The sequence below is a fragment of the Erythrolamprus reginae genome, chromosome 13 (genome assembly GCF_031021105.1).
Source record: "Erythrolamprus reginae isolate rEryReg1 chromosome 13, rEryReg1.hap1, whole genome shotgun sequence".
In the NCBI taxonomy this organism is placed as follows: domain Eukaryota; kingdom Metazoa; phylum Chordata; class Lepidosauria; order Squamata; family Dipsadidae; genus Erythrolamprus; species Erythrolamprus reginae.
This window is the reverse complement of record NC_091962.1, coordinates 1,018,904-1,045,797: the sequence shown is the minus strand read 5'-3', so window position 1 is coordinate 1,045,797 and position 26,894 is coordinate 1,018,904. Positions and strand designations below refer to the sequence as shown.

The following is a 26,894-nucleotide window of genomic DNA, read 5'->3' as shown; positions in this document are numbered from 1 at the left end:
TGACACTGATTCCTATGGGAAAAATTGCTTCTACAGTGGTACCTCGGTACTCGAACGCTTCCTTTCTCGTACATTTCGGATAACGAACAAAATTTTCGGCAAAAATTTGCTTCGGTATCTGAACAAAAATTCAGATACCGAACAGCCAGAGAAAATTTTGTTCATTATCCGAAATGTAATCCCGGCAGCTTCAGGGGGCTGAGGAGCTCTCTAAGAGCTCCAAGCTGCAGGAAAGGTGGGGGCTGCTGCAATCTTATAATAATAATAATAATAATTTATTAGATTTGTATGCCGCCCCTCTCCGAAGACTCGGGGCGGCTCACAACAAGCGATAAAACAATATTGTACAGGCACAAATCTAATATTAAGAAAAAACTAAAAACCCTATCAATTTAAAAAAAAACAAACAGCACATACATACCAAACATAAATTATAATAAGCCTGGGGGAAAGGTGTCTCAAATCCCCCATGCCTGGCGGTATAGATGGGTCTTAAGTAGTTTACGGAAGACAAGGAGGGTGGGAGCAGTTCTAATCTCCGGGGGGAGTTGATTCCAGAGGGCCGGGGCCGCCACAGAGAAGGCTCTTCCCCTGGGGCCCGCCAGACGACATTGTTTAGTCGACGGGACCCGGAGAAGGCCAACTCTGTGGGACCTTATCGGCCGCTGGGATTCGTGCGGTAGCAGGCGGTTCCGGAGGTATTCTGGTCCAATGCCATGTAGGGCTTTAAAGGTCATGACCAACACTTTGAATTGTGACCGGAAACTGATCGGCAGCCAATGCAGGCCACGGAGTGTTGTAGAAACGTGGGCGAATCTGGGAAGCCCCACGATGGCTCTAGCGGCTGCGTTCTGCACGATCTGGAGTTTCCGAACACTTTTCAGAGGTAGCCCCATGTAGAGAGCGTTGCAGTAATCGAACCTCGAGGTGATAAGGGCATGAGTGACTGTGAGCAATGACTCCCTGTCCAAATAGGGCCGCAACTGGTGCACCAGGCGAACCTGGACAAACGCCCTCCTCACCACAGCCGAAAGATGATGTTCCAATGTCAGCTGTGGGTCGAGGAGGACGCCCAAGTTGCGAACTCTCTCTGAGGGGGTCAGTAGTTCCCCCCCCAGGGCAATGGACGGACAGATGGAATTGTCCTTGGGAGGCAACACCCACAGCCACTCCGTCTTGTCTGGATTGAGTTTGAGTTTGTTGACACCCATCCAGTCCCCAACAGCCTCCAGGCACCGGCACATCACTTCCACTGCTTCGCTGACTGGACATGGGGTGGAGATGTACAACTGGGTATCATCCACATATTGATGATACCTCACCCCATGCCCTTGGATGATCTCTTGGCAGCTTCTGGGGGCTCCTTTCCTCATTGCTTCCTTTTATTACCTTTAAGCAGCTTCAAAAACTTTTTTCCTGTGGCTGCAACAGCGGCGGCTTCCTTTCCAGTAGCAAGAGCACCGGGAAGTCACGTAATGAAGGGAAGCTGCTGGAGCGGCAGCAACTGCTGAGATGGCTCCGCTGGCTTCCCTTCATCACGTGACGTTCCCGGCGCTGGTGCTACTGGAAGGGAAGCCGCCGCTGTTGCAGCCACAGGGAAAAAGTTTTTGAAGCTGCTTACAGGTAATAAAAGGAAGCAATGAGGAAAGGAGCCCCCCAAAGCTGCCGGGATTGCAGCAGCCCCCACCTTTCCTGCAGCTTGGAGTAGCGAATTTATTTATCCCATTGGAAATAAAGAAAATAGATTCAATTGGTTCCCAGCGAGTTAACAGGGGCTGGGAACCAATTAAATCCATTTCCATTATTTCCTATGGGATAAATAAATTCGGTACTCGACCAAATCGGTTCTCGACCACACTTCTGGAACGAATTGTGGTCGAGTACCGAGGTACCACTGTACTTACAAACTTTTCTACTTAATAACTTGGTCACGGAACGAATTAAGTTCGTAAGTAGAGGTACCACTGTACCAAATAAAATAAATAAACCTGTTCTATCCCGGACCTACGCAGATTGAAAACAAAGGAGGAATCCACATACTGATATTTCAAATCAATCTTTTTACATAGAAAGCCTCATTTATATAAGCCAAATTCATGCATGTGAGATCATCTTGGCAGCTTCTCAGTGAGAGTAATTAAAAGATAACAGCTCTATGGCTAGGCTGCTGCTGAGGATCAAAGCTAATTGTGAATTTCTTTATGAGATAAAGAGTCTCCAGTTTCACTGACTTACAGTTACAGCATTCTAGCCTCTCTGCATACAGGGCACTTTTGCTCCAAGGATTTTAGAAGAGAAATAATAGTTGGCTAGCGTAACATGGCTGGAACTCCAAACATACAGTGACTTGTATAAATGAGGCTTTCTATATAAAAAGATTGATTTGAAATATCAGTGCGTGGATTCCTCCTTTGTTTTCAATCTGCGTAGTCACAGGATAGAACAGATTTATTTATTTTATTTAGTACAGTGGTACCTCTACTTACTGTTCTGCCGGCGTGTTTCAACCGCCCGTAATTACGGGGTAATTAGTCCAGGAAGACACACACCACAGGATAAAAGGAAAACCCAAAAGTTTTTATCAACAGAAAAACAGAAATAGCTCCCTTTTTAAATGTCAAAAGGATTTTCTGGTACACACAAGGCACAGGTTAAATGCAATCCAATTGCTCACCCAATAACTGGGAAATTGAGTTCAATTCTAAAGTCCGGAGAGTCCCCACACAATCTTGAATAGCACAAAAACCACGATCTTGACGAAACAATGAATCAGATAAACTGCCATGAGGCTAAAACACCAGGCTGCACTTTTATCTGTAGCACTAATTACAGCAGCCCCACCCAACCACAGGTGGCCTCATTTTCTCTTGTAATAATCCTTCAGTTGTTGTCTCCTATACATCACTCTACGCATGTGTGGATGTGTCATTAATTCTTGTTCAGAACCCAGCGATGATACAGATGACTGATCTCCTTCTGGGCTGTCTGCCAAACTCCCCTCTTCCCTGTCACTCATGCTTCCTTAGTCAGAGGAGGCTTCATTGGCAGATTCCGTTGGGAGCAAAACAGGCTTGCAGCATGTGGATGTTTCCCCCACATCCACCTGCACATTCCTTGGGGCAGGAGCTGGGCCAGAGTTAACCACAACACTTACGAATTTAATTCGTTCTGTGACCAGGTTTGTAAGTAGAAAAGTTTGTAAGCCAATTCCCTAGAGTTAACAAACTACAGACTACTTCCTTTTCCCATACAAGTATTCTTGTCTTTTCTTAATATTATAAAGCGGGAATCTAACAAAGGTTCATAGTCTTTGTCCTCCTCCTCTAAGTCAAACTCTACTGTCATTAGTATATCTGCCACCTCTGGTGGTCCTTCAGGTTCATCAAGGTCTATCTCTCCCTAACTCTCTGCCTCAGCTGGCAACACCACTAGTCCAGGGTACCAAGATGGGCCTGGCTCATCCTCCTCAGTATCTATCATTACCAGAGTTGGTCAAGGACCACTCACAACCAGTGAAGGGCTACCAAAATTTTTACTACCACACTGTGGGCGTGGCTTATGTAGGACGCCCTGCATTTTCTTTCAACATCTTTCAGTGCAACTTGGGTGCTCTGGGGTGGAGCTCCATTTTTGCTACCCCACTGCATTTCTCCTCCATCCACCCCTGCTCACAACACTACCATTTTTTGGAGTACTGTATACCTTTTATCTCCCTAAAAGAGGCTGAAAATTTGGGTGCATCTTATACTCCGAATGTAGCATTTTTCCCAGCCTTAACGAGGTGCTAACAATCTTTTCTAGCCCTAAAAATCTCTGCAGGCTTGTTTCCATTGCTACTCCCTCCAAAAAAAGGCTTTTTCAGCAGCAACAATTTGCTAACACACGAGTTTCCCGGCTTGCAGGATTATTTCGTTGCTACTCCAAAAAAGTTTTTTTCCCCAGCCCCAAGTATTTGTAGGCTTGTTTTAATTGCTACTCTCTCCAAACAAGATTTTTTTCAGCCCTAACCAGGGGATAAAATAATGTGCTGAAGCTGACCAGACTAAGGACGCTGGCCAAGTGAATACCTGGTAGGCAGAATCCCCCCACCCCTGTTGTGATTCAGCCTGAGGCTGCTCAGGGACCAGCTGTGTCTCTGCTGGCTCCATGCCCGGAGGAGGAGGACAGCGAAGATGAGGGGGCTGAACAGTCGGACGGGGGAGAGGATAGTCAGGAATGGGACAAAGGGGAACAGCATGAGAGCCCCGGGGGGGGGGGGGCTCTCCCCAGCCAGTAGCTTGGAGTCATTAGGTGATGACGCACAAGCCGTCATTGACATGCGACAGAGACGTTCAGATCAGAGAAAGGAGCAATTAAAGAAGTATTATCAGAACTGAATTAGGAACAGCTGGGCTTGGGCGTGGTCCTCCTTAGCAGGGTTTAAAAGGCAGGCAAGCCCTTGAAGCCATGTGGAGTGTTATCAGTTGGAGCTACGGTGTCCTGCTTTGTTCTCGGCGTCTCTGTTCCTGGCTTGTGGCCCAGCAGTTTGGAAGACCCGTGGGAGGTGTAGGTCTGCTATCTACAGCCTCGTCTTGGCAGCAAGAATTGTATATTGCTGCATGGACTTTTGCCTTCGTGGATATATCTGAAGATACAGCGTTTTCCTGTTTGTAAGGACATTTTCTGTTACCTGTGCTTTTCTTGAATTTTATAAACTGCCTTTGCCTTTTACCGGTGTGTCTGGCTTCTCTTTTTGGGTTGGTCTTGGCTTCCGGAGTGACCCAGACAGAACAACCCCCTATTTAGCTCCCCCAAAACTAAGGTGCATCTTATATTCCGTTGCATCTTATACTCTGAAAAATATGGTAATCTTTTCTTCCTTTTGACAGTGTGTGAGAGTCTTCTTCAATTCCACACCACCTTCAACTGGATAAGTCTAACAATGCGTAATGCTTTGGATAAGTAATTCTGTTTCTCCATTTTCTTTACTGTGGATTTTTTTCCCCCTTCTTACTTTCAGAAAAAGAGCAACGGATGAATAATACCAGAGTACCTCCGGAACCGCCTGCTACCGCACGAATCCCAGCGACCGATAAGGTCCCACAGAGTTGGCCTTCTCCGGGTCCCGTCGACTAAACAATGTCGTTTGGCGGGCCCCAGGGGAAGAGCCTTCTCTGTGGCGGCCTCGGCCCTCTGGAATCAACTCCCCCCAGAGATTAGAACTGCCCCCACCCTCCCTGTCTTTCGTAAACTACTCAAGACTCACTTATACCGCCAGGCATTGGGGAGTTGAGACACCTTTTCTCCCAGGCTTTTTTTTTTATACTTTGTTTTATGTTTGGTATAAATGTGCTTGGTTTTTTTAAAATAATGATAGGGTTTTATATGTTTTTTAATATTAGATTTGTTCCACTGCTATATTGTTTTTATTACTGTTGTGAGCCGCCCCGAGTCTTCGGAGAGGGGCGGCATACAAATATAAATAAATAAATAAATAAATAAAAACAAAACAAAACAAAACTCAGGAAGGTTAGGATGATGTGCAACAGTTCATTTAGTGACCTTCCAAAGTTACAATGGCCATGAAAAAAGCAACTTAGGAGAGTGTTTCATACTTACAACCATTGCAATAGCTTTGTGGGCACGTGATCAAAATTCAGACTTTGGCGACTTGACTCACATCTATGATGAGCTGCAGTGCCCTAAGGTCAAGCCGACTCCCCTTTAGTGGCAGATTCACTGAATGACGATGTCGCTAATGCAATGACTCTGGTGATTAACTTAGCAACAAGGAAGATCGTAAAATGGAGCAGAACTCACCTATTGTCTCGTTTAACAACAGAAATTTGGGGCCCTACTGTGGTCGTAAGTCAAGGACCACCTATAATGCAAGTTCAGGTTCCTATAACCCTGCCCGCCATACCCCACCGATCCCACTACTCTGCCTCCCTCCCCTTCCAAGATACCCTCTGGGTATTTTTACCATCTTGATGATCTCGGGATACAGTGGCTCGATGAGGATGCCACGGTTGGTGGCCACGCACTCCACCAGTTCGTTCAAGGCGGCCCGCTTGATCTCCTTGCCCTTCAGGTCAGCCACGCAGTCCAGGAAGTCGAAGATGATGGAGCACTGCTGGAGCTTCTTGCAGAGAAGGTCGTGCAGCTCCGAAACGGGAACATCTGCGGGGGGGGGGGGGGGGGGGGAAGCAGAGCGTTTTACATGCGACCCCCACGTAAGGAAGCAGAGGCCCCGTGGGAATTCACAGAGCAAGAGCACTTAAGACTTATACCCCGCTTCGCAGTGGTTTACGGCTCCTTCTAAGCAGCTTACAGAGTTCGCATCTTGCCCCCAACCATCTGGGCCCTCATTTGACCCACCTTGGAAGGATGGAAGGATGGGTCAAACTTTAGGAAGAAGGAAGGGAGGCAGGGAGGGAAAAGGAAAGAAGGAAGGAAGGAAGAAAAATAGCAATAGACTTATATACAGTGGTCCCTCGATTTCCGCGGGTTCGAACTTCGCGAAACGTCTATGCCACAGTTTTTCAAAAATATTAATTAAAAAATACTTTGCGTTTCCCCCCCTATACCACGGTTTTTCCCGCCCGATGACATCATATGTCATCGCCAAACTCTCGTCCGCCTTTAATAAATATTTTTTTTTAATAAACTTTAATAAATAAACATGGTGAGTAATAATCTAAATGGTTGCCAAAGGAATGGGAAATTGCAATTTAGGGGTTTAAAGTGTTAAGCGAAGGCTTGTAATACTGTTCATAGCCAAAAATAGTGTATTTACTTCCGCATCTCTACTTTGCGGAAATTCAACTTTCGCCAGCGGTCTCGGAACGCATCCCCCACGAAAATTGAGGGAACACTATACTGCTTCACATTGCTTTATAGCCCTTTCTAAGTGGTTTATAGTCAGCCTCTTGCCCCCAACAACCTGGGTCCTCATTTTACCCACCTCGGAAGGATGGAAGGCTGAATCAAGCTTTAGGAAGGGAGGGAGGGAGGGAGTAAGGAAGGAAGGAAGGAAAATAGCAACAAACTTATATACCACTTTACAGTGCTTTACACCCCTCTCTAAGTGGTTTACAGAGTCAGCTTCTTGCCCTCAAAAGAAGGATGGCTTGAAGGAAGGAAGGAAGGAAGGAAGGAAGGAAGGAAGGAAGGAAGGAAGGAAGGAAGGAATAGCACTTGGACTTATATACCACTTTACAGCCCTCTCTAAGTGGTTTACAGAGTCAGCTTCTTGCCCTCAAAAGAAGGATGGCTTGAAGGAAGGAAGGAAGGAAGGAAGGAAGGAAGGAAGGAAGGGAAGGAAGGAATAGCACTTGGACTTATATACCACTTTACAGCCCTCTCTAAGCAGTTTACAGAGTCAGCCTCTTCCCCCCAACAATCTGGGTCCCCATTTTACCAGTCTTGGAAGGATGGAAGGCTGAATCAAGCTTTAGGAAGGGAGGGAGGGAGGGAGTAAGGAAGGAAGGAAGGAAAATAGCAACAAACTTATATACCACTTTACAGTGCTTTACACCCCTCTCTAAGTGGTTTACAGAGTCAGCTTCTTGCCCTCAAAAGAAGGATGGCTTGAAGGAAGGAAGGAAGGAAGGAAGGAAGGAAGGAAGGAAGGAAGGAAGGGAAGGAAGGAATAGCACTTGGACTTATATACCACTTTACAGCCCTCTCTAAGCAGTTTACAGAGTCAGCCTCTTCCCCCCAACAATCTGGGTCCCCATTTTACCAGTCTTGGAAGGATGGAAGGCTGAATAAGCTGGTCAGGATCGAACTCCTGGCAGTGGGCAGAGTCAGTCTGCAATACTGTTTTTGAAGGGAAAGACCAGAGCTGTTGAGCATTGCCAACCGATGTGCATACAATCGTCAACAATGTTGGAAACCCAGGTGGTCGTGGGAGGCACCACGGCTCGGAATTGCGTTGGGAAAACTGCATCTCTAACTCAACAGACCTGGGGAAAGCCCCTCCCTATCTCGTGGGAGAGGGGGCTAATTGCTCTCAAGCAACATCACACAACAGCAATTCACAGAATATTTTAATTACAATGCTTTGCGCCACTCTTCAAAGATGGCTCGTAAAATATTATTGCTTAGTAGTACTTGGTACACGGGAATATCCCCAAAGACGGGTGACTACAACCTCTGCGTTTTTTAAAAAGCCAGCAGGATCTTTAAAAAAAGCAACCAAAAACCATTTCCAAAATAGCTGTGTTCACCATGTCGCCAGAAAGTGAGGCTTTCTGGGATAAATTATGGGAAACTACAAACTTTACAACGGCAGTGGCCTGTGTTCTGCCGGGCTCTCTGATAGGAGCCTCCCAAAAATTCAAGGATACAAATTTCAGACACACACACGTTTGAAAATTCAAAACAATGTTCTTTATCAAAAAAGTCAAAATAAACTAAGCACTCTTTTTGTATTGCAAGGAGAACTCTTCCCAGAACAACCGGATAGTCTGTACAATTTCCCTTAAGCAGTCATTAAGTACTTAGCTAGCAGCTGTGGAGAAACTTCACAGCCCTTCTTCTTCCAACGAAGGGAGAGACACACACACACTGCTCTGCTTTGGTTTCAAAGGCGTGAAAAAGCAACAAAGTCCAGCACACAAGATTCCTGACGAAACTGCAACAGATATTCTTCCACAATGGCCAAACCCACACGCTGCTATTTATAGCAGCAGCCCTAATTACTGGAGCTCCACCGAAACACAGGTGGCCTCCCTTATTTCCTGTAATATGTTCTTACTTGGTCTCTTCTACGCATATTTCTGCGCTTGCGTGGGTCCAAAATGTCATCATCTGAAGCTATAGAAGATAAGGAAGATTGACTGCCTGGGCTGTGTGCCAAGCCCTCCTCTGCCGAGTCACTCCCACCTTCTTCTTCCTCCGAGGAAACTAAACTCTGAACTGATTCTGTCGGCAATAACACAGGCCTGTGACATGTTGAAGTTTCCCCTGCATCCACCTCCCCATTCCCTGGGGCAGGAGCTGGGCCAGAGTCAACCACAACAGCCTGTAAGGAAAATTTATCTAAAATCTTTTACCTATGGCATCTGCCACCAGCAAGATTGGCCAAAATGTTTCCAAACCTGTCCCCAGAATGTTTGGAAATGCGATTATACAAATCGGGAACATTTCACCACATGTGGTGGACTTGTTCACATGCAAGGAAATTCTGGCAAAAAATTAGGGAAAGCTTGGAAGGAATGATGGAATATAAAATCCAAATGAAACCAGGATTGTATTTATTGGGAATACTGGATTTGAAAATTGAAAAAGATAAACGGTACTTAAGTCTTCGCATACTAACTGCGGCCAGAATTAACCTTTGCACAATACTGGAAGCAAAAAAAATGGTTCCCCTGGACGAAGTGGTGATTTGTAAGATTTTACAATGTGCTGAAATGGATAGGATGATGCTGGAATTAAAAGAGGAATCAGAATATTATAGAGTTTGGAATAGATCGTACAATTGGCTAGAAATTAGGAATCAAAGTAAGAAACAGGAAAAAAATAAATCCTGAATAACAAAATATTCATGTACACATGAAATTGTAAGTTAAATTACTAATGGCAAAAAACACAGGTACAATGGTGAAGTAAGAAAGTAGTATATATATTTTGACACAAAATACTGAAAAATATACAGTGTTCCCTCGATTTTCGCGGGTTCGAACTTTGCGGAAAGTCTATACCACGGTTTTTCAAAAATATTAATTAAAAAATACTTTGCGGGGTTTTTCCCTATACCACGGTTTTTCCCACCCGATGACGTCATATGTCATCGCCAAACTTTCATCTGCCTTTAATAAATATTTTTTTTAATAAACTTTAATAAATAAACATGGTGAGTAATAATCTAAATGGTTGCTAAGGGAATGGGAAATTGCACTTTAGGGGTTTAAAGTGTTAAGGGAAGGCTTGTGATACTGTTCATCATAGTTCCCTCTAAGCTGAGCAGTGAGCAATCGCTCACTTAAAAATCATCATCAACTCAGAGTTTTCCAAACCTGCCCAGAAGCCGAGAGGGAAATTTTATTATTATTTCTGTGCCGCCCAGTCCCGAAGGGACTGCCGCTCAGACACTATACTTTTCCGCCCACCCCCCCCAAAAAAATTAGAGACAACACTGCGGTTCATAGCCAAAAATAGTATATTTACTTCCGCATCTCTACTTCGCGGAAATTCAACTTTCGCGGGCGGTCTCAGAACGCATCCCCCGCGAAAATCGAGGGAACACTGTATTGTATAAGTGTTCTTTATGTTTACATTTGTATGTATTCTGTATTTGTTCAATTTGGTTTTTGCCTTATTATTTTTTTTAACTTTTTTTGATTATGTTTTTGTCTTATTATTTTTTCCTTTTATTTATTTTTCTTTGTTTTGTTTTGGTCTTATTTTTTTAATTTTTATTTATCTTTTTGTATTGGGGTTTTTTTTTGGATTTGTATCTGTGTTTTTTAACGTTGGAAAATTAATAAGGGCTATAAAAAAAAGAAAGAAAGAAAGAAAGCGAGGCTCAACTCCAAAACTTCACTTCCAAAAATCCCTGCGGTGTTAATTATTTGGGCGCGTCTGGTTAAAAAAAAATAAAAAATCATTAAAAAGGGTGCAGCTCCCTTCGGTGGGTAAAGGGGGAAAAAACGCTTGCCTCGATAGACATGTGTACGTCTCAGATATAACTGACTAAGCAGCCATAAATATATTATAAGCTTATATTGCAGACATAAGTCTACGTTTAAATTTGCAGGGCAATTAAGCTTCGGGGAAAGAAGCTGGAAAGGCGATACGCTTGCAAGGGAAGCTTGGCGTGACCTTTCCTGCGTTCCCACGGCTGAGCTCCGCCACTCAGCTTCCGTGGCCTCTGCAAGCAAAACTTGGCTCTATTTTCAGTGACTTTGTTCCTTTCCTAAAATAGGGGCAGAAAGAACGCTTCAAATGTTTACAAATCGCCCAGCAAATACAGACACAACCAACCAAGCCCACACCGCAAATGGACATAACCAGGAAAGCTAACCCTGAAGGTCAGGTCAAATCTTGTCCTCTTGTCACCCCAAATATTTCAACTCGCAAAATGGGAAGGGGGATTTATATTTTGAGATCGGCAGGCATAACATGTTAGTTTTGGAAATAGTCCCTTGAGGCTATTGAGCCCAAACTCTCTGTGCTTGTGCTTTGAGACATCCAGCAAATACCATAGTTTTTGGAGCATAAGACACACCTTTTCCCCCCATAAACGGGATGGAAATGTCGGTGTGTCTTATACACCAAATATAGCCATTTTTGGCCTCCCGAAGCCCCACCGCCGCATCTCATTTTTAGCAAAAGTGGGGAGGGCAGAGGATCTGGGAAGCCTGCAGAGAGCTCCTGGGTGCTGGCAAAAATGCCCCCATTGCTGTGAAAAAACGGGTGAAAAACGGGTCATTTGTCATAAAAACTGGGACATTTTTGCCATCCCCAGCACCCAGCAGCTCTCTGCAGGCTTCCCACGCCCTTTGCCCACCCCATTTTTGTGAAAAAAAAGGGCAAAAAACTGTGTTTTTGCCTTCTAATTACCCCATCTAGCATGACTGGAAGAGGAACTTATTTATTTATATTTATTTATTTAATTGAACAAGTATAGGATTGTAGTTTGTATAAACCAGTGTTTCCCAACCTTGGCAACTTGAAGATATCTGGACTTCAACTCCCAGAATTCCCCAGCCAGCATTCACTGGCTGGGGAATTCTGGGAGTTGAAGTCCAGATATCTTCAAGTTGCCAAGGTTGGGAAACACTGGTATAAACATAACATAAGTAGCAAGTAATGATAAAAGACGACAGTAGGACAGGGAGGGTAGGCACAATGGTGTGCTTATGCACGCCCCTTACAAATCTCTTAGAAAAGAAGAGAGGTCAGCTGTAGACAATCTGAGGTTGAAGATTTTGGGGTTTGGAGAAGAAACCACAAAGTCAGGTCACGCATTCTAGGTGTTGATCACTCTGTTGCTGAAGGTGTATTTTCTTCAATCTAGTTTGGAGCGCTTTACGTTAAAGTTTGAATCTATTACGTGCTCGTGTGTTGAATTCTGGGACTCGAAGTCCACTAGTCTTGAAGCTGTCAAGTTTGAAGTTTGGAAAAAGTGTACGTGGTTGTAAAAAGTATTCTGCTACACTGATATTTTATTAAATACTATTTTTTCCTTGTTTTCCTCCTCTAAAATCTAGGTGTGTCTTATACTCCAAAAATACAATTATTTTTGGGGGTTATGTGCTGCTATCCAGTTGTTTTCAGCTCTTTGGGAAGCACCTGAACACGGTTAGTCAACTGCGCAACTTTAAGATGGGTGGACTTCAACACACAGAATTCCTCAATGAGCCTATGTCTAGACATGCCCTAATATACATGTACATTCAAATTAGCAGATGAATATTTTTTAAAAAAAACCTCCACAAGGTCCCGTAACAAAGAAATATTGTAATATACAGTGGTACCTCTACCTAAGAATGCCTCTACTTACAAACTTTTCTAGATAAGAACTGGGTGTTCAAGATTTTTTTGTCTCTTCTCAAGAACCATTTTCCACTTACAAACCCGAGCCTCCAAAACTGTAACCGGAAAAGGCAGGGAGAAGCCTCTGTGGGGCCTCTCTAGGAATCTCCTGGGAGGGAACAGGGCCAGAAAAGGTGGGGAGAAGCCTCTATGGGGCCTCTCTAGGAATCTTCTGGGAGGAAACAGGGCCTCCAACCACCCTGTGGTTTCCCCAATCGCACACATTATTTGCTTTTACATGGGAAAAATTGCTTCTTCTTACAAACTTTTCTGCTTAAGAACCTGGTCACGGAACGAATTAAGTTTGTAAATAAAGGTACCACTGTACTTCCGTGGACCTTACTTAAAACTTAAGTGGACAGTAGAAGGCGCGTGCATAAATGCACCAATGTGCATTAGCGTCCATGTCATTGTATTTTTATTTATTCTTGTTCTCATTTTTGCTTGACAAATAAATTTTAAAAAGATTAAGTAATCTAATTCCCAGATTTTTTTTAAAAAACCAACACACTACACAGTTTTTGTGAAAAAGAAGTATTTTTAGGTTTGTTTTTTTTTAAAAAAAAGATTAAATAATCTAATTCCCAGATTCACACACACTGATCACAAAGTTTTCCTCAACCATCGGTTTATACCAGTAGCTTGGGTGGACAACCCTCAAAATTCTCCAGCCAGCATCTTTCAGATGGGTGGATTTCAACTCCCAGAATCCCCTAGCCAGCATGCTTTAAGAAGGGTGAACGTCAACTCCCAGAATCCTCCAGCTAGCATGCTTTAAGAGGGATAGACTTCCACTCCCAGAATCTTCCAGCCTGCATGCTTTAAGTTGGGTGGACTTCTACTCCCAGAATTCCCCAGCCTGCATGCTTTAAGAGGGGTGGACTCAAACTCCCAGAATCCCCTAGCCAACATGCTTTACGTTGGGTGGACTTCTACTCCCAGAATCCCCTAGCCAACATGCTTTACGTTGGGTGGACTTCTACTCCCAGAATCCCCTAGCCAGCATGCTTTACGTTGGGTGAACTCAAACTCCCAGAATTCCCCAGCCTGCATGCTTTAAGAGGGGTGAACTTCAACTCCCAGAATTCCCCAGCCTGCATGCTTTAATATAGGCGGACTCAAACTCCCAGTATTCCCCAGCCAATATGCCCCAGTCAGGAATTCTGGGAGTTGCAGTCCATATTAAATCCATATTAAAAATTTCCATGCTTTGGAAACAGCAACCTAAAAGGTGGGAGAGGGGAACTGAGCCACCTGAGTGGTGGGCCAGTGTGCATACTCGACCTGTGTGAATGGTAGGCTGGTGTGCATGCTCCTGCACACACGAAGCTCAACAAATAGGGCTGTGCGAGTACATACATGCCTGCTGGTGTGCTGCTTATGTGGCCTGGTTGCAAATAGGCCCAGTGGAGGGTTGGTGACCACTGACCTAGAAAGATAATCCTCCATGACCCTAGACACACATACAGCCTGGGAGAAACCCCACTTAGCAGTAGTGACTGCGAAAGAGATCTTGGAGTCTTGGTGGATAATCAACTAAACATGAGCCAGCAATGTGCAGCAGCGGCCAAAAAAGCCAACACTATCCTAAGCTGCATCAACAGGGGGATACACTCCAAGACCAGGAAAGTCTTAATACCACTCTACTACGCCCTGGTCAGACCACATCTGGAGTACTGCATCCAGTTCTGGTCACCACACCTCAAAAGAGACATTGAAACTCTGGAGAAGATGCAGAAAAGAGCAACCAATATGATTAGGGGACTTGAAACCAAGACTTACGAAGAGAGACTGAGGGAACTGGGCATGGGTAGCCTAGAGAAAAGGAGGGGCAGAGGGGACATGATAGCTATATACAGGTATATGAGGGGTTGCCACAGAGAGGAGGGGTCACTCTATTCTCCAGAGCACCAGAGAGCCGGACCAGGAACAACGGCTGGAAGCTGACCAAGGAGAGATTCAACCGAGAACTAAGGAAAAACTTCCTCACGGTCAGAGCGATCAACCATTGGAACAACCTGCCCTGCAGAGGTTGTGAACTCCCCAACTCTGGACATGTTCAAGAGGAGATTAGACTGTCACCTGGCTGGGGTGCTTTAGGATTCCTGCTCAGGCAGGGGGTTGGACTTGATCACCTACATGGTCCCTTTCAACTCTAACAATCAATCAATCAATCAATCAATCAATCAATCAATCAATCAATCAATCAATCAATGACCTCTGCTTAGTCTTTCAACTATCCCGCAGAGGGGATATGTTGTATTGAGGATCCTTTACCCGGAATTACCCCAAAATCTGTTTTCCTGTAAGTAGGCAGCCCACTCATTCATGCCCTCTATGCCACATCCCTTCTTCTCAAACATTTCCGGCGGCCTCCACGCCTGTCCTCCCAGTTCCCACTCTGTCTGTCCCTTTTCAATTTTTCATTATTTCCCATCGGCACGACTCCGGCTTAAAAGCGCTTGGCATTAAAAAGAGGCACCAAGGAAATTATACAATTGACATAAGGCCGGAAATGTTTTTATAGGGAATATTTCGTGCAAAATATAAAAAGAAGAAGGTTATCTAACATTGCATATTAACTAAAGCAGCTAGGATAATATACACACAGAACTGGAAAACTGACAATATTCCTACCCACTCCATGGTGATTAGAAAAACACTAGAATGTTTTCAGATGTGCATATTAATGATGGAGATACATGAAAAAAGAAGACTCCAAATTCTATGAAGTATGGAACAAATGGTATTGCTTATTGAAATAAAATAAACATTATTTTTTAAAAAAACCTTGGTTATAAAACAAAGATTATCCAAGATAAATCTGTAAACGTTCGCACTCTCTATTCCTATGGAAAAAACAAGTGAATGATATGTATGTAAAGTAGAAGAAATAGATTTGGAAAATATCAGGAGGGAAGTGTTTTTAATAGGAAAGTGAACACAAGAAGAAGGGGGCACAATCTGAGGTTAGTTGGGGGAAAGATCAGAAGCAACGTGAGAAAATATTATTTGACTGAAAGAGTAGTAGATGCTTGGAACAAACTTCCAGCAGACATGGTTGGTAAATCCACAGTAACTGAATTTAAATATGCCTGGGATAAACATATGTCCATCCTAAGATAAAATACAGGAAACAGTATAAGGGCAGACTAGATGGACCATGAGGTCTTTTTCTGCCGTCAATCTTCTATGTTTCTAATATAGCAAGAGCCTAAATAACTGTACAGATACATTTAGATAAATATCAGCGAAGGTTAAAAGGAACTAAATAATAATAATAATAATAATAATAATAATAATAATAATAATAATAATTTATTAGATTTGTACGCTGCCCCTCTTCAAAGACTCGATATGTAAAGGATATTGTAACATGAAGTTAAATTGAGAAATACTTTTAAAAAGATGTAAAAGTGATTAAAATTCTTTGTTTTTATTTTTTGTCTGTCTGTCTTGTTGGTTGTTTTTTTAATGAAAAAAACCCAAATAACAATTATTTAAAAATTAAAATTATAAAAAAGGCACACGGAGGTTTAGGGGGAAGCAGCTGACCAGCGAAAAAGACGGTGGAAGGATGAAACCCTGTTATTGTGTCTATTGACGAAGCCTAAAATGGCCTTTAAAATATATATACAGTATATATATATCAGTCATCGCTCACATTGCTGATTCACACTCGGCTTGTGACCAAAAGCAGCTTCCTTCCTACCCCCCAAACACGCATACATATTTATTACCGAGCAAAAAGATAATTTCAACAGTGTCCTCTTGGTTTCAGTTTCCTAAGCGAAGCTAATTTGGCATTAGCGTCTCTTAAATTGCCTTTATTTTCAGCCTGATTCTCTTTCGTTTATTTATTTAGGAAAATATCTATGGCCACCAAACTCGCTCGTGGGGAATTAGGGTGCCTTACAGCAGTGGCCTCAGATCTTTCGGGCATTGGGGCTACGGGGCCACGGAAAGAGGGTTTTTCCCCAGATGGGGGAGGCGGGAAACGTGGTTTATTGCGCTTTCTGTATCCCACACCTGTGCGGTTGTGCAGCCTGGTTCTGGGTTTTAAACATGAGTCGGTTGTGTGTGGCAGCATCCAAAAAAGCTAATACAATCCTTGGTTGTCTAAACCAGTGTTTCCCAACCTTGGCAACTTGAAGATATTTGGACTTCAACTCCCAGAATTCCCCAGCCAGCATTCGCTGGCTGGGGAATTCTGGGAGTTGAAGTCCAAATATCTTCAAGTTGCCAAGGTTGGGAAACACTGGTCTAAACACAGAGGCTTAGAATCAAGGTCCACTTGACGTATTAATACTAGTTTAGAAAGCCTTAGTAAGGCCATACCTGGAATACTGCATCCAGTTTTGGTGACCACATTAGATTAGATTTATTGGATTTATATGCCACCCCTCTCCGCAAACTCGGGGCGGCTCATATTACAAACAAGAGGTCAAAACTTTGGAAAATATACAGAGAAGAGCAACTAAGATGATGAAAGGCCTGGAGACTAAAACATAGGAAGAACTGCTGTGGGATTTGGGTCTGGCTATTCTAGAGAAAAGAAGAATTAGGGGTGACATGATAGCTGTATTCTGGTATTGGAGAGGCTGCCCCAAAGAAGAGGGGGTCAAATTATTCTCCAAAGCCCCAGAAGGCAGGACAAGAAGCAATTGATGGAAACTAATCAAGGATAAAAGCAACCTGGATTTAAGGAGAAACTTCCTAACAGGGATGACAATTAACCAGTGGAACAGCTTGCCACCAGACGTTCTGGGTGCAGATAAGATAGGATAAGATAAGACAAGACAAGATAATGAAAATATTTACTGACCCCTCGCATCCTGGACACAAACTGTTTCAACTCCTACCCTCAAATCGTCGCTACAGAGCACTGCACACCAAGACAACTGTTGTGGTTAGCTCTGGCCCAGCTCCTGCCCCAAGGAATGTGCAGGTGGATGTGGGGGAAACATCCACATGCCGCAGGCCAGTTTTGCTCCCGATGGAATCTGACGACAAAGCCTCCTCTGACCAAGGAAGCGTGAGTGACAGGGAAGAGAGGAGTTTGGCTGACAGCCCAGGAGGAGATCAATCATCTGTATCATCCCTGGATTCTGAACAAGAATTAATGACACATCCACGCATGCGTAGAGTGATGCATACGAGACAACAACTGAAGGATTATTACAAGAGAAAATGAGGCCACCTGTGGTTGGGTGGGGCTGCTGTAATTAGTGCTACAGATAAAAGTACAGCTTGGTGTTTTAGCCTCATGGCAGTTTATCGGATTCATTGTTTCGTCAAGATCGTGGTTTTTGTGCTGTTCAAGATTGTGTGGGGACTCTCCGGACTTTAGAATTGGACTCAATTTCCCAGTTATTAGGTGAGCAATTGGATTGCATTTAACCTGTGCCTTGTGTGTACCAGAAAATCCCTTTGACATTTAAAAAGGGAGCTGTTTCTGTTTTTCTGTTTATAAAAACTTTTGGGTTTCCCTTTTATCATGTGGTATGTGTCTTCCTGGACTAATTACCCTGTAATTACGGCCGGTTGGAACACGCCGGAAGAACAAGAACTAGACACAAGAACAGTTTTTCCCCGAACGCCATCACTCTGCTAAACAAATAATTCCCTCAACACTGTCAGACTTTTTACTAAATCTGCACTTCTATTTCTACTAGTTTTTCCCCCTCATCATTACTATCATCCTTTTCCTCCCACTTAAGACTGTATGACTGTAACTTGTTGCTTGTATCTTCAGATTTTTATTAATATTGATAATTTCTTCGTTGCTTATTTGACCCCTGACAATCGTTACGTGTTGTACATGATTCCTGACAAATGTATCCTTTTCTTCTATGTACACTGAGAGCATATGAACCAAAGACAAATTCCTTGTGTGTCCAATCACACTTGGCCAATAAAATTCTATTTTAATCTTTTTTATTCTATTCTATTCTATAAGATAAGATAAATAAAATAAAAATAATAAAATAAAATATAAAATAAAAAAAAATATATTATTTATATATCAACGAAGCAGTGGAAATGATGTGTCGGTGCCTGGAGGCTGTTGGGGCCTGGATGGGTGTCAACAAACTCAAACTCAACCCAGACAAGACGGAGTGGCTGTGGGTTTTGCCTCCCAAGGACAATTCTATCTGTCCGTCCATTACCCTGGGGGGGGAATTATTGACCCCCTCAGAGAGGGTCCGCAACTTGGGCATTCTCCTCGATCCACAGCTCACATTAGAAAAACACCTTTCAGCTGTGGCGAGGGGGGCGTTTGCCCAGGTTCGCCTGGTGCGCCAGTTGCGGCCCTATTTGGACCGGGAGTCATTGCTCACAGTCACTCATGCCCTCATCACCTCGAGGCTCGACTACTGTAACGCTCTCTACATGGGGCTACCTTTGAAAAGTGTTCGGAAACTTCAGATCGTGCAGAATTCAGCTGCGAGAGCAATTATGGGCTTCTCTAAGTATGCCCATATCACTCCAACACTCCGCAGTCTGCATTGGCTGCCGATCAGTTTCCGGTCACAATTCAAAGTGTTGGTTATGACCTATAAAGCCCTTCATGGCACCGGACCAGAATATCTTCGGGACCGCCTCCTGCCGCACGAATCCCAGCGACCGGTTAGGTCCCACAGAGTGGGTCTTCTCCGGGTCCCGTTGACTAAACAATGTCGTCTGGCGGGACCCAGGGGAAGAGCCTTCTCTGTGGGGGCCCCGACCCTCTGGAACCAGCTCCCCCCTGAGATTAGGATTGCCCCCACCCTCCCTGCCTTTCGTAAACTCCTTAAGACCCACCTTTGCCGTCAGGCATGGGGGAACTAAAACACCTCCCCCTTGCCCATGTTGTTTTGTTGATTGATTGACTGTGTGCCTGTTTTTTATATATACTGTTTTTTATGAGATTATTAATTTAAATTGGAACTGGATGGGTGGGCATTGGATTTGGTATTGTGTACTGTACTGTTTTTTATTATTGTTGTGAGCCGCCCCGAGTTTGCGGAGAGGGGCGGCATATAAATCCAATAAACCTAAACCTAAAAATAAAATAAAGGCTGGAAAATCCCTTGTCTGAAATAGTATAATCTCTTGCTTGAGCAAAGGGCTGGGCTAGAAGACCACCAAGGTTCCCTCTAGCTCTATTACGATACGAATTCTGATTCTCTGCACTCTTTACAGACCGAAAGTTTAGGGACTTCCTGCCTTGCAGAATTAACCTCTACCTCCCAAATAAAAGAAAGAAAAAGGAGGACGAAGGAAGGATACATTTAAATCTCTTCTAATTTTTCCTAGATAAAAAGCTTCCCTCTCCCTTTCTCTCCCTCCAAAAAAATTATTACATTTCAGAAAAGCACAACACACACACACACAAACACAAAGGAAAGAAAAAAAGAATGAAAAGGAAACATATTATAGGGAGTGGAAGAGGGAGAAAGCTACTGGGATGGTGGGGGAGAGAATCTTCTGGCTTATTTTGGTATTGAATGAAAACCTAAAAAGCAAAGACCCTTTGAGCTAGTACAGATAACACTTTTTCTACCCCCTAAAGCAGTGTTTCCCAACCTTGGCAACTTGAAGATATTTGGACTTCAACTCCCAGAATTCCCCAGCCAGCATTCGCTGGCTGGGGAATTCTGGGAGTTGAAGTCCAAATATCTTCAAGTTGCCAAGGTTGGGAAACACTGCCCTAAACAATAAACAAGGAAGGGCAGGATGGGAAACTTTTGAACATTCATCTTGGCTACTCGAAGACTTAAAAGTTGAAGTCCACACGACTTCAGGGGCCATGTTTGAAAAACATCGATCTTAGGCCCATGATGATGATGATGACGATGACGATGATTATTATTATTTATTAAATTTGTATGTCGCCCCTCTCCGTAGACTTGGGGCGGCTCACAGCAATAGTAGAAAACAATGTAAAATACAAATCTAATATTTAAAAAACTAAAAACCCATAATTTAAAAAACATACACACAACATACCATACATAAACTATATAGGCCTGGGGAAGGTGTCTCAGTTCCCCCATGCCTGATGACAGAGGTGGGTCTTAACGAATTTACGAAAGGCAAGGAGGGTGGGAGCAATCCTAATCTCCGGGGGGAGCTGGTTCCAGAGGGCCGGGGCCGCCACAGAGAAGGCTCTTTCCCTGGGTCCCGCCAGACGACATTGTTTAGTCGACGGGACCCGGAGAAGGCCAACTCTGTGGGACCTAACTGGTCGCTGGGATTTGTGCAGCAGAAGGCTGTGCATGCGTGTGCTACCATGTGCTCATGTGTCCACACCCATGCCCCTGCTCATGCGCACAATCCTCCCCTTCCATCCCCGTGCATGTGTATAGGCCTCACTGAAGCCTGGGATGGTGGAAAAATGGGCAAACTGGAAGCTTGGAAAAACAGACTTCTGGTTTCCCCGTTGGGATGTTTTTCACACTCCTGAAGCAGGGAAACTTCCTGAAGTCCCAGACTGCGAAAAACAGCACAACAAGCAAACAAGAGGTCTGTTTTTCCAAACTTCTGGTTTGCCCATTCGGCTGGTTTTTATTTATTTATTCATTTATTTATTTGATTTTTTATGCCGCCCTTCTCCTTAGACTCAGGGAGGCTTACAACATGTTAGCAATAGCACTTTTCAACAGAGCCAGCCTATTGCCCCCACAATCCGGGTCCTCACTTTACCCACCTCGGAAGGATGGAAGGCTGAGTCAACCTTAAGCCGGTGATGGGATTTGAACCGCTGACCTACAGATCTACAGTCAGCTTCAGTGGCCTGCACTCTACCCACTGTGCCACCTCGGCTCCTTTTGCACTCTGAGAGGACGAAATGGCCTTCCCCAAGGCCAAAAATCAGCTGGCTAGCGTGCACATCATCATCATCATCATCATTATTATTAATTTATTAAATTTGTATGCCGCCCCACTCCGTAGACTCACACAAGTGTGAGCCAAGGGGCAAGCAAAGATGGCTCTTCTATGACTTATGGACTTCAACTCCCACAATTCCTGAGCCAATCATGCTAGCTCAGGAATTCTGGGAGTTGAAGTCCACATGCCATAGAAGAGCCAACTCTGCCTAGCCCTGACATAGGGCAACGCCTTGTGTGCCCTTCAACATGGCTCTGCGTGCCGCCAGCGACACACATGCCCAGGTTCGCCGTCGTGGATCTAGGCTGAACTCCCAATATCGTAGCTAGCCTGTCAGTGACCAAAAAGGTAAGTAGTAAGTAACTTCTAGAGATTCACAAACGACTCACCTATATTTTGATTTACTGCAAGTCGTGCATTTGACCGGGATCAAAGCAATCAGTGGAAAGTAAAGCTGCTTTTCAACAAAACTGAAAGGTTGTAATTAAACCCATTAATTGCAGCCAAAAGAATCGCTCCCCACCTATCAAAACATCCCCTCCTCCCTGCCACTCGTGGGAATCCTCCAACAGGCTAATGCTGCTGCCCTTTAATCTGGCATACAGCTGGAAGGGGCCCTGGAGGTCTTCTAGTCCAGCCCCTGTTCAAGCAGGAGATCCTGTACCATTTCAGACAAGTGGCTGTCCAGCGAAGGGAGGGAGGGAGGGAGGAAGTGGGGAAGGAAAGGAAGGCATGGAAGAAAGGAAGGGAGGGACAGAGGAAGGGAGGGAAGGAAGAAAGGAAAGAAGGAAGGAAGGAAAAGAGGCAGGGAAGGAAGAAAGGGAGGGAGGCAGGCAGGCAGGGAAGGAAGGAAGGAGCCAGAGAAGGAAAAGAGGAAAGAAAGGAAGGAAGGAAAGAAGGAAGGAAGGAAAAGAGGCAGGGAAGGAAGAAAGGGAGGGAGGGAGGCAGGCAGGCAGGCAGGCAGGAAGGAGCCAGAGAAGGAAAAGAGGAAAGAAAGGAAGGAAGGAAGGAAGGAAAAGAGGCAGGGAAGGAAGAAAGGAAGGGAGGGAGGGAGGGAGGGAAGGAAAGAGCCAGAGAAGGAAAAGAGGAAAGAAAGGAAGGAAGTAAAGAAAGGAAGAAAAGAGGCAGGGAAGGAAGAAAGGAAAGAAGGAAGGAGCCAGAGAAGGAAAAGAGGAAAGAAAGGAAGGAAGGAAAGAAAGGAAGAAAAGAGGCAGGGAAGGAAGAAAGGAAAGAAGGAAGGAGCCAGAGAAGAAAAAGAGGAAAGGAAGGAAGGAAAGAAGGAAAAGAGGAAAGGAAGGAAGGAAGGAAAGAAAGGAAGAAAAGAGGCAGGGAAGGAAGAAAGGAAAGAAGGAAGGAGCCAGAGAAGAAAAAGAGGAAAGGAAGGAAGGAAGGAAAGAAAGAAAGGAAGAAAAGAGGCAGGGAAGGAAGAAAGGAAAGAAGGAAGGAGCCAGAGAAGAAAAAGAGGAAAGGAAGAAAGGAAAGAAGGAAGGAGCCAGAGAAGGAAAAGAGGAAAGAAAGGAAGGAAGGAAAGAAAGGAAGAAAAGAGGCAGGGAAGGAAGGAAGGAAAGAAGGAAGGAGCCAGAGAAGAAAAAGAGGAAAGGAAGGAAGGAAGGAAAGAAAGGAAGAAAAGAGGCAGGGAAGGAAGAAAGGAAAGAAGGAAGGAGCCAGAGAAGAAAAAGAGGAAAGGAAGGAAGGAAAGAAGGAAGGAGCCAGAGAAGGAAAAGAGGAAAGAAAGGAAGGAAGGAAAGAAAGGAAGAAAAGAGGCAGGGAAGGAAGGAAGGAAAGAAGGAAGGAGCCAGAGAAGGAAAAGAGGAAAGAAAGGAAGGAAGGAAAGAAAGGAAGAAAAGAGGCAGGGAAGGAAGAAAGGAAAGAAGGAGCCAGAGAAGAAAAAGAGGAAAGGAAGAAAGGAAAGAAGGAAGGAGCCAGAGAAGAAAAAGAGGAAAGGAAGGAAGGAAGGAAAGAAGGAAGGAGCCAGAGAAGGAAAGGAAGGAAGAAAGGAAGGAAAAAAGGCAGGGAAGGAAGAAAGGAAAAAAGGAAGGAGACAGAGAAGGGAAGGAAGGAAGGAAAGAAGATTAACAGAGTGGGAAGGGATCTTGGAGGTCTTGCAGTCCAGCCCCCTACTCAAGGAGGATAACCTATATTATGTCAGATAAGTGTCTGTCTAGCCTCTTCTTAAAAACCTCCAGTGATGGAGCACCCACATCTGGTCGCAAGCTGTTCCACTGGTGAATTGTCCTCCCTGTTAGGAGGTTTCTCCTTAATTGCAGGTTGCTTCTCTCCTTGATTAGTTTCCACACGTTGTTTCTTGTCCTGCCTTCTGGGGCTTTTGGAAAATAATTCGACACCTGCCCCCCTCTTTGTGTCAACCCCTCAAATACTGGAATGCAGCTCTCATATCTCCCCTAGACCCAAATCCTGCAACCGCCTTCAAACGTTTTAGTCTCTGGGCCTTTCATCACCTTAGTTATTCTTCTCTTAACTTTTTTTTTCTTTGCTTTTTAAAAGAAACCCCTACCAGAGTTGGTTGCAAGTTGCAGGATCAGGCCCCAGAGACCCCAGGGTGGCCATTGCAAGGATGCCAAGAAGGGGCCACCCTCAGTTCATCGTCCGCAGGCTTTCGGAGCCAGGAATCCAGTCAGAAAGGGTGGTTGGCTGGTGACTGAGGCGCTGTGGGCATGTTGTCACCATCTCTCCCGGATGCCCCTTGGGGGCACCGAGCAGCTCCGGCAGTGCCCCCCCCGGGGAACTGTAACCATGGCAGCCAGGAGGCTGACGGCTTACGTGGAGAAGAGAGAAGACTCCCGCATTGACCATCTTCTGCCTCACGCGGCCCAGAGACCGATTAGATCCCACACAGAGTCGGCCTTCTCCGGGTCCCTTCAGCCAAGCAGTGCCGGCTGGCGGAAACATGGGGAAGGGCCTTCTCTGTGGCGGCTCTGGTTCTCCCGAGATCCGCACTGTCCCCACCCTCCTGGCCTTTCGAAAAGCTTTAAAAACACAGCTTTGCTAGCAGGCCCAGGGGCCGTTGAGTGAGCCTACGGAGAGGGGCGGCATACAAATCAAATCAAATCAAATATAAATAAATAAGTAAATAAATAAATAAACAAACAAACAAACAAACAAACACTCTGCTTCGGCCAGTAATATTTTTTTATTTTTTTATTTATTTATTTGTTTGTTTATTTGTTTATTCATTCATTCATTCATTCATTCATTCATTCATTCATTCATTCAATTTTTATGCCGCCCTTCTCCTTAGACTCAGGGCGGCTTACAACATGTCAACAATAGCACTTTTTTTAACAGAGCCAGGCTATTGCCCCCACAATCCGGGTCCTCATTTGACCCACCTCGGAAGGATGGAAGGCTGAGTCAACCTTGAGCCGGGGATGAGATTTGAACCGCTGACCTTCAGATCTACAAGTCAGCTTCAGCGGCCTACAGTACAGCACTACACAATAGGCTACTTGTAATGGATGAATGTCTTTTTAATGCTTTTTTTAACATTTGGGGTTTTAAATTTCCTATTTTTGTTTTATTCTGTGCGCCGCGCTGAGTCCAATTAGGAGAAGGGTGGCCTATAAGTTTAAGAAATAAATAGAAATAAAAAATATAAATTATTATTATTATTATTTATTAGATTTGTATGCCACTCCCTCGGAAGACTCGGAGCGGCTCACAACAACAATACACAATACAAATCCAATGATTAAAAAAGAACAGTTAAAACCCTTAATATAAAAACAGTCATACAACCCAAACAAACCATACACAAAACAGGATGGCCGAGCGGAATCAATTTCCCCATGCCTGGCGGCACAGGTGGGTTTTTAGAAGTTTGCGAAAGGCAAGGAGGGTGGGGGCAGTCCTGATTTTCGGGGGAGTTGATTCCAGAGGATCGGGGCCACCACAGAGAAGGCTCTTCCCCTGGGTCCCACCAGACGGCATTGTTTCATCGATGGGACCCGGAGAAGGCCAACTCTGTGGAACCTTATTGGTCGCTGGGATTCGTGCGGCAGAAGGCAGTCCTGAAGGTATTCTGGTCCGATGCCATGAAGGGCTTTATAGGTCATATAACCAACACTTTGAATTGTGACCAGAAACTGATCGGCAATCAATGCAGACTGCGGAGTGTTGGTGTAACATGGGCATATCTGGGAAAGCCCATGATTGCTCTCGTAGCTGCATTCTGCGCGATCTGAAGTTTCCGAACACTCTTCAAAGGTAGCCCCATGTAGATAAATATAAACATAAATATAAATAAATGTAGGAACCAGTAGGGGATGTGGTAGCATTACATGACCTTTCCAATATGACCGGGGTTCCTGGAGCAAGGGGATCTTGGGAGATCTGAGGCCACATCTGGAGAAGGGACCATGATTCACCTGCCTTCTCACAGAGAAGGCCCAGAAACCAGGGAATGTTCCTAAATCTTTTCTGAACTTGGTTGCTTACTTGCAGGCATTTCATTACCAAAATACACCATCAAATCAGTGCACTGATGTTACCTAGTTCGGGTAATGAAGCATCTGCAAGAAAACAACCAAGCTCAGAGAGCACACAGGACCCACAGTCCTCCCCTCCTCTTCCTCCTCCACCTCCTCTTCCTCCTCCTCGCAGCCTCCTTCCCTTCTAGCACTGATGATGGTCCCTAGTTGGGTAATGAAAGTGTTGTTTGTTTGTTTGTTTGTTTATTTATTTATTGGATTTGTATGCCGCCCCTCTCCAGAGACTCGGGGCGGCTAACAGCGACAATAAAACAGTGTACAATAGTAATTTGGTATTGATGATTAAAAATCAATTAATATAAAAACTAAACATACATACATACATACCATGCATAGAACTGTAAAGGCCTAGGGGGAAAGAGTATCTCAATTCCCCCATGCCTGGCGGCAGAGATGGGTTTTAAGTTGTTTACAAAAGGCAAGGAGGGTGGGGATAGTTCTAATCTCTGGGGGGAGTTGGTTCCAGAGGGCTGGGGCCGCCACAGAGAAGGCTCTTCCCCCTGGGTCCCACCAGGCGACATTGCTTAGTTGACGGGACCCGGAGAAGATCCACTCTGTGGGACCTAACTGGTCACTGGGATTCGTGCAGCAGAAGGCGGTCCCTGAGGTAATCTGGTCCGGTGCCATGAAGGGCTTTATAGGTCATAACCAACACTTTGAATTGTGACCGGAAACTGATCGGCAACCAATGCAGACTGCGGAGTGTTGGTGTAACATGGGCATATGTTTATGACCTATAAAGCCCTTCATGGCATCGGACCAGAATATCTCCGGAACCGCCTTCTGCCGCATTTGTCTTGAATTGTTCTATTGTTGTTATGAGCCGCCCCGAATCTACGGAGAGGGGTGGCATACAAATCTAATAAATGAATTAATTAATTAATTAATTAATTAATTAATTAAACGCCTGCATGAAAATTTAATTTAATTCAATTTAATTTATTTCATTTATAAGCCGCTCAACTCCTGACAGATCTGGTCGGCCTA

The 26,894-nt window shown here is 44.5% G+C and overlaps 1 protein-coding gene across 1 annotated transcript in view; it reads right to left on the bottom strand.

Annotated features, from left to right (window-relative positions):
• PPP2R5B (protein phosphatase 2 regulatory subunit B'beta) overlaps positions 1 to 26,894 on the bottom strand; it is a 64,987-nt gene that overhangs the window by 28,097 nt on the left and 9,996 nt on the right. Inside the window, exon 2 of the mRNA XM_070766529.1 lies at positions 5,963 to 6,159. Within this exon, the coding sequence (XP_070622630.1) occupies positions 5,963 to 6,159 (197 nt within the window). The remainder of the gene's footprint in view (positions 1 to 5,962; positions 6,160 to 26,894) is intronic.